This window comes from Salmo trutta, chromosome 16 (genome assembly GCF_901001165.1).
Source record: "Salmo trutta chromosome 16, fSalTru1.1, whole genome shotgun sequence".
In the NCBI taxonomy this organism is placed as follows: domain Eukaryota; kingdom Metazoa; phylum Chordata; class Actinopteri; order Salmoniformes; family Salmonidae; genus Salmo; species Salmo trutta.
In genome coordinates, this window is record NC_042972.1 from 6,563,259 (window position 1) to 6,576,527 (window position 13,269).

Consider the following 13,269-nt stretch of genomic DNA (forward strand, 5'->3'; position numbering starts at 1 on the left):
GCAGGAACTGCTGACACACTCAAGCCACATGAGGTCTAGCATTGTATTGCATTAGGAGGAACCCAGGGCCAACCACACCAGCATATAGTCTCACAAGGGGTCTGAGTATCTCATCTCGGTACCTAATGGCAGTCAGGCTACCTCTGGCGAGCACATGGAAGGCTCTAGTGTTCCCTTTATTTTTTTGAGCAGTGTATGTTATTGGACAAGAAACAGATATGGCTTATTGACCTATATGGTCCAAATAATGATGATCCAAGCTTCTTTGAAAATATATATAAGAATTTAGCAACTCTACAAGCAACACTAGACTCTATTATTATTGTGGGAGATTTTAATATGGACTTAAATACCTCTATGGACTGGAAAGGAAATCACACTACAAACTATCACCCTCAGGCACTTAAGGAAATCATGAATATCATGGATATATTGGAATTAGTGGATATATGGAGACTTAAATACTCTGACCTAGTGAGATATACATGGCGGAGGCTTAATCAAGCTAGTCGTCTTGACTACTTTCTTATGCCATTCTCTCTGGCACCAAAAGTTTAAAAAGTGTTGATAGGGGACAGAATGCAGTCAGATCATCACATTATTGGCATATAGTGAGGGAAAAAAGTATTTGATCCCCTGCTGATTTTGAACGTTTGCCCACTGACAAAGAAATGATCAGTCTATAATTTTAATGGTAGATTTATTTGAACAGTGAGAGACAGAATAACAACAAATAAATCCAGAAAAATGCATGTCAAAAATGCTATACATTTATTTGCATTTTAATGAGGGAAATAAGTATTTGACCCCTCTGCAAAACATGACTTAGTACTTGGTGGCAAAACCCTTGTTGGCAATCACAGAGGTCAGACGTTTCTTGTAGTTGGCCACCAGGTTTGCACACATCTCAGGAGGGATTTTGTCCCACTCCTCTTTGCAGATCTTCTCCAAGTCATTAAGGTTTCGAGGCTGACGTTTGGCAACTCGAACCTTCAGCTCCCTCCACAGATTTTCTATGGGATTAAGGTCTGGAGACTGGCTAGGCCACTCCAGGACCTTAATGTGCTTCTTCTTGAGCCACTCCTTTGTTGCCTTGACCGTGTGTTTTGGGTCATTTTCATGCTGGAATACCCATCCACGAGCCATTTTCAATGCCCTGGCTGAGGGAAGGAGGTTCTCACTCAAGATTTGACGGTACATGGCCCCGTCAATCATCCCTTTGATGCGGTGAAGTTGCCCTGTCCCCTTAGCAGAAAAACACCCCCAAAGCATAATGTTTCCACCTCCATGTTTGACGGTGGGGAGGGTGTTCTTGGGTCATAGGCAGCATTCCTCCTCCTCCAAACACGGCGAGTTGAGTTGATGCCAAAGAGCTCCATTTTGGTCTCATCTGACCACAACACTTTCACCCAGTTGTCCTCTGAATCATTCAGATGTTCATTGGCAAACTTCAGACGGGCATGTATATGTGCTTTCTTGAGCAGGGGGACCTTCAGGGCACTGAAGGATTTCAGTCCTTCACGGCGTAGTGTGTTACCAATTGTTTTCTTGGTGACTATGGTGACTATCCCAGCTGCCTTGAGATCATTGACAAGATCCTCCCGTGTAGTTCTGGGCTGATTCCTCACCGTTCTCATGATCATTGCAACTCCACGAGGTGAGATCTTGCATGGAGCCCCAGGCCGAGGGAGATTGACAGTTCTTTTGTGTTTCTTCCATTTGCAAATAATCGCACCAACTGTTGTCACCTTCTCACCAAGCTGCTTGGCGATGGTCTTGTAGCCCATTCCAGCCTTGTGTAGGTCTACAATCTTGTCCCTGACATCCTTGGAGAGCTCTTTGGTCTTGGCCATGGTGGAGAGTTTGGAATCTGATTGATTGCTTCTGTGGATTGGTGTCTTTTATACAGGTAACAAACTGAGATTAGGAGCACTCCCTTTAAGAGTGTGCTCCTAATCTCAGCTCGTTACCTGTATGAGCCAGAAATCTTTCTGATTGAGAGGGGGTGAAAAACGTATTTCCCTCATTAAAATGCAAATCAATTTATAACATTTTTAACATGCTTTTTTCTGGATTTTTTTGTTGTTATTCTGTCTCTCACTGTTCAAATAAACCTACCATTAAAATTATAGACTGATAATTTCTTTGTCAGTGGGCAAACATACAAAATAAGCAGGGGATCAAATACGTTTTTTCCCTCACTGTAGCTGTCCTTCGGCTACACCATGGTGCTACCCTACAGAGTGCTGCTGTGCTACTGTAGATCTTCATTGTAAAACAGTGTGTTTTAACCAATTATTTAGTTACATGTGAATATATTTAGTATAGTTTTATCTAAAAAGGATCATTTAATTTAACTTTTTTAATGTTTCACTTTCTACATTTTCCTGAAACTCACAGAGGAGGATAGTCCTCCCCTTCCTCCTCTGAGGATCCTCCACTGCTACACACGCACACACACTGACACTCCAACACACTCTCACACACTCTCTCTCTCATACACGCACACACACACACACACACACACACACACACACACACACACACACACACACACACACACACACACACACACACACACACACACACACACACACACACACACACACACACACTGACACTCTCACACACTCACACACACACACACACACACACACACACACACACACACACACACACACACACACACACACACTTCATTTGCTCACACCACATAACATGCACACACATGTATAGTGACTCTACACACACACACTCACCGTATACACTGCTCCTACTCTGTTTAACATATATCCTAATACCTAGTCTCCTTCCCCCTATACATATCTACCTCTATCACTCCAGTATCCATGTCTCCTTCCCCCTATACATATATACCTCCATCACTCCAGTATCCCTGTCCCCTTCCCCCTATACATATCTACCTCCATCACTCCAGTATCCCTGTCCCCTTCCCCCTATACATATATTCCTCCATCACTCCAGTATCCCTGTCCCCTTCCCCCTATACATATCTACCTCCATCACTCCAGTATCCCTGTCCCCTTCCCCCTATACATATCTACCTCCATCACTCCAGTATCCCTGTCCCCTTCCCCCTATACATATCTACCTCCATCACTCCAGTATCCATGTCCCCTTCCCCCTATACATATCTACCTCCATCACTCCAGTATCCCTGTCCCCTTCCCACCTATACATATCTACCTCCATCACTCCAGTATCCATGTCCCCTTCCCCCTATACATATCTACCTCCATCACTCCAGTATCCCTGTCCCCTTCCCACCTATACATATCTACCTCCATCACTCCAGTATCCCTGTCCCCTTCCCCCTATACATATCTACCTCCATCACTCCAGTATCCCTGTCCCCTTCCCCCTATACATATCTACCTCCATCACTCCAGTATCCCTGTCTCCTTCCCCCTATACATATCTACCTCCATCACTCCAGTATCCATGTCCCCTTCCCCCTATACATATCTACCTCCATCACTCCAGTATCCATGTCCCCTTCCCCCTATACATATCTACCTCCATCACTCCAGTATCCCTGTCCCCTTCCCACCTATACATATCTACCTCCATCACTCCAGTATCCCTGTCCCCTTCCCCCTATACATATCTACCTCCATCACTCCAGTATCCCTGTACATTGTTAATATGGAACTGAGCCTGTATATAGTATGGTTACCCTTATAGATATCTACTGTACCTCCATCACTTCAGTACCCCTATACATTGTAAATATGGTATTGGAACTGACCCTGTATATAGTATGCTTACTTCTCGTGTTATTTCTTTTTTTCTCTCTTCTGTTTTTGTTCTACCTTATGTTATTTTTGGTACTACAGTACATTGATATTGATTACTGCATTGTTGGATATAGAGCTTGCAAGAAAGGTAGTTCACTGTACTTGCGAACATGATATTAAATCAAATTTGACAGTCACTTTTTCTATTTAACCCTTATTTTGCCAGGTAAGTTGACTGAGAACACATTCTCATTTACAGCAACAACCTGGGGAATAGTTACAGGAGAGAGGAGGGGGGGATGAATGACGAAATTGGAAGCTGGGGATGATTAGGTGACCGTGATGGCGTGAAGGGCAGATTGAGAATTTAGCCAGGACACCGGCCTTAATACCCTTATTCTTACGATAAGTGCCATTGGATCTTCAGCAAAGACCGGGAGAAAATGCAATCAATTATTTTAAAATGACATCAGTTTGACCGGTTTTCAGGAAATTAAAAGCTGTTAAAACAACCCAACATGCTTTTGATAAGATTTCAGTTCGAATTGGATGCATATTTTATGTGGTTGAAATAAAAAAGGAAAGGAGGGGCTACCTAGTCAATTGTACAACTGAATGCCTTCAAATAATATTAGCTTTTATGACACTGATAAAGTCAGCACCTTTACAGACGGCCCCTAACTGTGGTTGAAATACTATCAGCTTTTATGATACTGATAAAGATAGCACCTTTACAGACGGTCCATAACCGCACATTCATTTCTTGCAGTAAATTTATAGACCAAATGTACATTTTGACTCGGGAACAGGAATGGAATGGAGAATTATGATTTCCTTCTTTCAGCATCTTGAGAAAAGCAGAGAGGAAAGAAGAAAGAGAACTTTACCGATGTCAAATAGATTGAAGCATTCATTCTATCAATTTATTACCTTATTCTGGTGAGCAAGGTTTTTTTTGGGGGGGGCAGCATGTAGCCTAGTGGCTAGAGCGTTGGGCCAGCAACCAAAAGGTTGCTAGATCAAATCCCCGAGCTGACAAGGTAGAAATCTGCCGTTCTGCCCCTGAACAAGGTAGTTAACCCACTGTTCCCAGGCCGTCATTGTAAATAAGAATATGTTCTTAACTGACTTGCCTAGTTAAATAAAGGATAAATAAAAATTAAAAGGTTTATTTATTCTTTATGGGCAACAAGTAATGACAGAAGAGAAGCTGCATGTACTGTATCTAATTATAGATTAACAAAATAGCCTACCAAAATGTCAGAAACCAGAAGCAGAAACATAAGCCTATGTAAAAAGGCCTGTCAAAAAATAGTTCTGTCATCTCTGACTGTACATTGCATTTTCTATGTTTGCGTGTTAGGGTCATTTGTAGGTCTCAGATTTCACTTTATCACTTATAGTCAGACGGTTGCGGATGGGTTGTTAGCATTTGCGGGCGGGTGCGGGAGAACAAACAGCTGACCCGCGCATCGTGCGTGTGTGCGTGCCTGTGTACTTTTATATTACAACTTTTATATTAGAACAGTGGAAGAATGGTGCCGGAGAAGATGGCTGCCATTTTACGAGCTCCAAACGAATTGTGCTGTTGTGTGTGTTTTTGTTGCGGTATTTGTAACTTATTTTGTACATAATGTTTCTGCCACTGTGTCTTATGAGTGAAAAGAGCTTCTCGATATAAGGACAGTGATTACTCACCCCTACTGGATAAATATTTTTTTCTTTAAGGAGTCGGACGCGAAGAGTGTCAACATAGAGACTGACAACATAGAGAGTGACATCATAGAGAGTGACAACATAGAGAGTGTCAACATAGAGACTGACAACATAGAGAGTGTCAACATAGAGAGTGTCAACATAGAGAGTGTCAACATAGAGAGTGACATCATAGAGAGTGTCAACATAGAGAGTGACATCATAGAGAGTGTCAACATAGAGAGTGTCAACATAGAGAGTGTCAACATAGAGAGTGTCAACATAGAGAGTGACATCATAGAGAGTGTCAACATAGAGAGTGTCAACATAGAGAGTGACATCATAGAGAGTGTCAACATAGAGAGTGACATCATAGAGAGTGTCAACATAGAGAGTGTCAACATAGAGAGTGTCAACATAGAGAGTGACATCATAGAGAGTGTCAACATAGAGAGTGTCAACATAGAGAGTGTCAACATAGAGTGTCAACATAGTTGACATCATAGAGAGTGACAACATAGAGAGTGACATCATAGAGAGTGACATCATAGAGATTTACTTCACACACCGGACAAGGCCCAAATGCCTGTCATTTGAATGAAGAAGTGACAGAGATTTAAGAGTTACTCATAAACAAACGTACAGTCAATAAAACAATAGAGAAATCTATGTACAATGTGTGCAAATGTAGAAGAGTAGGGAGGTAAGGCAATAAATAGGCCTTAGAGGCGAAATAATTACAATTTAGCATTAACACTGGAGTGATAGATGTGCAGATGATGATGTGCAAGTGGAGATACTGGGGTGCAGAAGAGCAAGAGGACAAATAACAGTATGGGGATGAGGTAGTTGGCTGTGTACAGGTGCAGTGATCGGTAAGCTGCTCTGACAGCTGATGCTTAAAGTTAGAGAGGGAGATATAAGACTCCAGCTTCAGTGATTTTTGCAATTCTTTCCAGTCATTGGCAGCAGAGAACTGGAAGGAAAGGCGGTCAAAGTAAGTGTTGGCTTTGGGGATGACCAGTGAAATATACCAGCTGGAGCGTGTGCTACGGGAGGGTGTTGTTATGGTGACCAGTGAGCTGAGATAAGGCGGGTCTTTACCTAGCAAAGACTTATAGATGACCTGGAGCCAGTGGGTTTGGCAATGAATATGTAGTGAGGGCCAGCCAACGAGAGCATACAGGTCGCAATGGTGGGTAGTGGGTGGGTAGTGTATTGGACTTTGGTGACAAAACGGATAGTGTTGGAAGCTATTTTGTAAATGACATCGCCGAAGTCACGGATCGGTAGGATAGTCAGTTTTAAGAGGGTATGGATGGCAGCATGAGTGAAGGAGGCTTTGTTGAGAAATAGGAAGCCAATTCTAGATTTAATTTTGGATTGGAGATGCTTGATGAGAGTCTGGAAGGAGAGTTTACAGTCTAACCAGACACCCATAGAGAGTGACATCAGAGAGAGTGTAGTCATAGAGAGGGACATCATAGGGAGTGACATCATAGAGAATGTCATCATTGTGGCATCATAGAGTGTCATCAAAGAGAGTCATAAAAACGTGTTTTTCAACCACTCCACAAATTTCTTGTTAACAAACTATAGTTTTGGCAAGTCGGTTAGGACATCTACTTTGTGAATGACACAAGTAATTTTTCCAACAACTGTTCACAGACAGATTATTTCACTTATAATTCACTGTATCACAATTCCAGTGGGTCAGAAGTTTACATACACTAAGTTGACTGTGCCTTTAAACAGCTTGGAAAATTCTAGAAAATGATGTCAGAGCTTTAGAAGCTTCTGATAGGCTAATTGACATAATTTGAGTCATTTGGAGGTGCACCTGTGGATGTTTTTCAAGGCTTACCTTCGAACTCAGTGCCTCTTTGCTTGACATCATGGGAAAATCAGAAGAAATTAGCCAAGACAATTGCGGACCTCCACAAGTCTCGTTCATCCTTCGGAGCAATTTCCAAACACCTGAAGGTACCACGTTCATCTGTACAAACAATAGTACGCAAGTTTAAACACCATGGGACCACGCAGCCGTCATACCGATCAGGAAGGAGACGCGTTCTGTCTCCTAGAGATGAATGTACTTTGGTGCGAAAAGTTCAAATCAGTCCCAGAACAACAGCAAAGGACCTTGTGAAGATGCTGGAGGAAACAGGTACAAAAGTATCTATATCCACAGTAAAACGAGTCCTAAACCGACATCACCTGAAAGACCGCTCAGCAAAGAAGAAGCCACTGCTCCAAAACCGCCATAAAAAAGCCAGACTACGTTTTTTTGGAGAAATGTCCTCTGGTCTGATGAAACGAAAATAGAACTGTTTGGCCAAAATGACCATAGTTTTGTTTGAAGTAAAAAGTGGGAGGCTTGCAAGCCGAAGAACACCATCCCAAACGTGAAGCGTGGTGGTGGCAGCATCATGTTGTGGGGGTGCTTTGCTGCAGGAGGGACTGGTGCACTTCACAAAATAGATGACATCATGAGGGGGGAAAATTATGTGGATATATTGAAGCAACATCAGTCAGGAAGTTAAAGCTTGGTCGCAAATGGGTCTTTCAAATGGACAATGACCCCAAGCATACTTCCAAAGTTGTGGCAAAATGGCTTAAGGACAATAAAGTCAAAGTATTGGAGTGGCCATCACAAAGCCCTGATCTCAATCCTATAGAACATTTGTGGGCAGAACTGAAAAAGGGTGTGCGAGCAAGGAGGCCTACAAACCAGGAGGAATGGGCCAAAATTCACCCAACTTATTGTGGGAAGCTTGTGGAAGGCTACCCGAAACGTTTGACCAAAGTTAAACAATTTAAAGGCAATGCTACCAAATACTAATTGAGTGTATGTAAACTTCTGACCCACTGGGAATGTAATGAAAGAAAAGCTGAAATAAATAATTCTCTCTTCTATTTTTCTGACATTTCACATTATTAAAATTAAGTGGTGATCCTAACTGACCTAAGACAGGGATTTTTACTAGGATTAAATGTCAGGAATTGTTCAAAACTGAGTTTAAATGTATTTGGCTAAGGTGTTTGTAAACTTCTGACTTCAATTGTATCTCTCCTCATTTTAAAGATGTCAGAATGCAGGACAGGCAGATTCAAGACTTTATGGCTCAGTCTCTAAACCCCAGCATGCCTCCAAAATGGCACCCCAGTCACTACATAGGGCAGTACTTTCGACCAGGGTATTTAAGACTCTGGTCAAACATAGTGCACTGCACATATAGGGAATAGGTTGCTATTTGGGATGCACACCCGTGTCAAAATATTCCAGACGATTACATTTTAAAAAAGGTGAACAAAGGGGCTATAATAATCTTAATACTTATTCATTGTAATTAAATTGGACATCTTGCTCAGGTCAAACTCTCAGAGGTGACGTCACTTCAAAAAAGGTGTTGAATAATTTAAAATGTAGCAGCATAGCACCCTTTCATCCTGTTCTATTTCATACAGTGTTCCATGTTAGTGATTGATTTAGTGACGGACTTTCCCTCTTGGTTAGAAATAATAATAAATGAAATCTGTCCAGTGACCACCTCGACTGTTTCACACACTAGCTACAACAGTGGAATGTGTCGAAAAACACTAGCAATCTCGGCACTCAGAACTAAATCGCCTGCGACCGAGTCTTGTCATACGAGTTGATGTTAAGGTTATCTCTAGTGGACAGATGTTATCAGTAAATGGTAGTGACAGCTGTCAACAAACTGTGGAACGTGACGACTAACGAGGAACTTTGTTCTTGTACGCTGATTTTTCGTTACTGATAATTTTGACAAATCACAATTTTGCAGGTGATCACATCTTTTGAGGGGATATTTGGCACATAGACGTGTCCAAAACTGGCTGAAAGTTTCATTTTAGAGGTGGAGACTTGGCTAGCCTGAAACTGTCTGGAAGTTTCCTTTTAGAGGTGAAGACTTGGCTAGGCTGATACTGTCTGGAAGTTTCCTTTTAGAGGTGAAGAATTGGCTAGTCTGAAGCTTGCTGAAGGTTTCCTTTAGAGATGAAGACTTGGCTAGTCTAAAAATGGCTGAAAGTCTCCTTTTTGAAGAGTGGAAACTTGGCTAGTCTGAAAATGGCTGAACGTTTCCTTTTTGAAGAGTGGAAACTTGGCTAGCCTGAAAATGGCTAAAAGTTTCCTTTTAGAATAGTGGAAACTTTGCTAGTCTGAAACTGTCTGAAAGTTTCCTTTTTGAAGAGTGAAGAATTGGCTAATCTTGTTAGTACATTTTCTAACACGTCTCCCCCCGGAACTTAATCGAGAATCTGAAGCAATTTCATTCAATTTCAGGTCTGGGTGTCCGAGATTAATCTTAAGGCTATCACGAGAGACTTAACACTAGTAAAGCTGTTTAGAGTTTTCCAATCTTCTATAACATAGTAAGTATCTAATTTTCAATGCAAAACAGGGCACTTGCAATCACCTGCATATGGAGGTGATTTCACAATATGGAGAGATGTGCTGTTGAGATCTGTGTTAGATTGTCTGATGTTCCCACCAATGTTGATGGTTTATGTTCTGAGCTCCTCTCCATAATGAGCTTGGCATGAAGGAGGTGGAGCCGGTCGGATGGAGAGAGTGAGTGGGAAGAATGTAGGGATGAATGGATGGAGGGTGGGATGTGATATAAGAATGAGAGAGAGAGAGTGAGAGAGAGAGGTGACAGAAAGGGAGAGATGGAGGAGGAGATGTGGAGAACGGAGGAAAATAAGTCTGTTTTTTTCTTTATCTGCATGAGGATGACTTTCAGTCGGTAAATTAGGTTATTCTGAGTTTGTCTTTTGTTGTGGTGCTGGAATGCCTGACCTTGTCCCGTCAGCCATCCTGCCGAATGTGTCATAGGAAAGTTTGAAGGGGTTTTTTAATTCTCCTAGTCCCCAGGTGACAGTCAGTCAGCCAGACTCCAGGTAACAATCAGCCAGACCCCAGGTGACAGCAAGCCAGCCAGACCCCAGGTCAGTCAGACAGTTTCCACAGTGGTGACAGTCAGAGTTGGAGAGGGACAGTTATCTGTGGGTTTGTTAGGGAAAATACTAGTCATGAGTGTTTTTTAAAACACAAGTCGTGAGTCGTGAGTCATGCTTTACTAGAAGAAAATCTGCCTGTCCACGGATATGTCTAGGCCCTAGTTAGCTTTAACAGTTAAAGTCTAATACACCAGTAGGGATTGTCAAACATTTGCTTGCCGACAGTACTTAGCACCTCTGAACAGAGTTTCGGCAGTCAATCTCTTTTGTGTTCACACAGCAAAGACCTTGGAAGTCGTCAGCCACTCAGCCTTGTTAAAATTCTTCAAACCAGAACTGTACACAGTTTAGTAGATGCTATAGCGGGTGCAGCGAAATGCTTATGTTACTAGCTCCTAATGATGCAGTAAAATGTCAAACAATTAAAGTGTAAGGAATACAAAAATTCAAAAAAATAACAAGAAATCAAGAATGGCGGAATGAATCTGATGAACATCCAATAGATCCAGGATGGATGTTTTTGTTTTTGTTCATCACCAGTTTATGCGTGTAATTGAAATATGAGGACATAGCACTTAATAATCACTTTTATGCTGCTTGATATCAAAACATAAAAGTAACTTCCATTACCATGTCCATTGGGTATTGAAGCCACCAACTTAAAAATATCCCGAGGAAATCATGAATATTTACAGAAGAATCGTACATTAAGACAGGAACATTTATTTATTTGTAAAGTGCTTGTGAAGTGTTTATTTGTAAAGTGCTTGTGAAGTGTTTATTTGGAAAGTATTTGCAGTTTGCCAGTTATGTAAAACTCTATGCATAAAGTTACAGTGACAATAGAGTCATCATTTTGAGGAACTAACAAAACAAAACAAAACAAAACAAAACTATAACATACCCTCCATATGTGTTTACCTGTGTTCCAGATTAAGAAAATGCAGTGGGCTAACAGAGAGACATAGATACACTTGTTTTGTTTTTTTAACAACAGCTTTTCATTGTTTTACTCCTGTGTTTGTATGTGTCTTGTATGTTGTAATGAGGTACATACGCCCCCTGTCCACTAAGCCATCTCCCTCCATCGTGTGTTCCAGATTGAGGACATGCAGTGGCCTAATGGACAGACAGAGATTCCCAGCTCTGTGTGTAGTCTGCCCTGCAGGACAGGAGAGCGGAAGAAGGCAGTGAAAGGCATGCCGTGTTGCTGGCACTGTGAGCCCTGTGATGGCTACCAGTATCAATATGATGCAACATCCTGCAAGCTGTGCTCCTACAACATGAGGCCCAACCCCAACAGGTGACAGTCAGGAACACTATAAAAAAATAAGTCAAGGGTTGCAAAATTCCTGAAACTTCCCGACATTTCCAGTTTTTCGGGATTTGGGGATTTCTGGAAAACTCGGGAATATTGTAAACGTTTCATGAATTTTGCAACCCCAAATAAGTCTGTAACATGTTTGTGTCTTCCTTGATAGTATGATGTTTTACAGTGCAGTACAGCACTGCTTTTCTTCTTGTCGAGAATTGTCAAATAAACTTTCTTAAAGGAGAAGTTTACTCAAAATTCAGAAACTCCCATACGGCTGAGTTTCCCTTGCCACATATCACTCACTGTAGCGCTGCACTGAAACAGCTGCCATGCTGGGTGCAGGCTTCATTGCTCTGTTGCTAGTGAATTCATGGTTCAGAAATCTGCAAAGTGTGGACAAATTAGTTGTTTTATTGAAAGCTATTTTTTTTATTTATCTAAAGTACTGTACTATCGGGTTTGAGTGCTCAGTTGTTACCCATCTCACCTGCTGTGGTAGTCGGTTACATAAAATAATGACATACAATTATCGCAAATGTTTTAGGTGTAAAAGTACACATTTCCTGACTCAAAACCGATAGTACTTTTGACAAAAATAGCTCATTACACCATACGCTTTCAATAAAACAACACATTTGTCCACGCTTCGTGGATTTCTGAATTCTGAACTCACTGGCAACGTAGTAGAGTAAGGCATGCATCCAGCAACGTCACGAGTCAAGCGACCCGTTTTTGCAGCTGTTTAAGTACAGCACTACAAGGAGAGAGAGGGGGAGAGGGCAAACTCCACTGAACTAGTTTCAATGTATGGAATCACTTCGGGGTTTCTGGATGTTGGGTAAACTTCACCTTTAATCAATCAATCAATCAATCATTCAATTATCTAATTAACAGGACTGCATGCCAGCCCATCCCCATCGTGAAGCTGGAGTGGCACTCCCCCTGGGCAGTGATACCTGTCTTCCTCGCCATGCTGGGCATCATCGCCACCATCTTCGTCATGGCAACCTTTGTCCGCTACAATGACACACCCATCGTACGCGCGTCGGGCCGCGAGCTGAGCTACGTCCTCCTCACCGGGATCTTCCTCTGCTACATCATCACCTTCCTCATGATTGCCAAGCCTGATGTCGCCGTCTGTTCATTCCGACGGATCTTCCTAGGCCTCGGTATGTGTATTAGCTACGCGGCCCTCCTCACCAAGACAAACCGTATCTACCGTATCTTCGAAGAGGGTAAGAAGTCGGTGACAGCACCTAGGCTGATCAGCCCGACCTCCCAGCTGGCTATAACCACTTGCCTGATTGCCATTCAACTCCTGGGGGTGTTTATCTGGTTCGGGGTGGACCCCCCAAACACCATCATCGACTATGACGAACAGAAAACAGTCAACCCCGACCAGGCCAGAGGAGTACTGAAATGTGACATCACGGACCTGCAGATTATATGTTCGTTGGGTTATAGCATCCTACTCATGGTCACGTGTACGGTGTACGCCATCAAGACACGGGGCGT

The 13,269-nt window shown here is 42.3% G+C and overlaps 1 protein-coding gene across 3 annotated transcripts in view; it reads left to right on the plus strand.

Moving 5' to 3' along the window:
• grm7 (glutamate metabotropic receptor 7) overlaps nucleotides 1-13,269 on the plus strand; it is a 344,805-nt gene that overhangs the window by 264,727 nt on the left and 66,809 nt on the right. For all 3 annotated transcript variants that reach the window (XM_029692860.1, XM_029692859.1, XM_029692861.1), the window contains exons 8-9: nucleotides 11,540-11,742; nucleotides 12,649-13,269. The exon at nucleotides 12,649-13,269 is cut by the window's right edge and continues 112 nt beyond it. In XM_029692860.1, coding sequence (XP_029548720.1) covers nucleotides 11,540-11,742; nucleotides 12,649-13,269 — 824 coding nt within the window. The remainder of the gene's footprint in view (nucleotides 1-11,539; nucleotides 11,743-12,648) is intronic.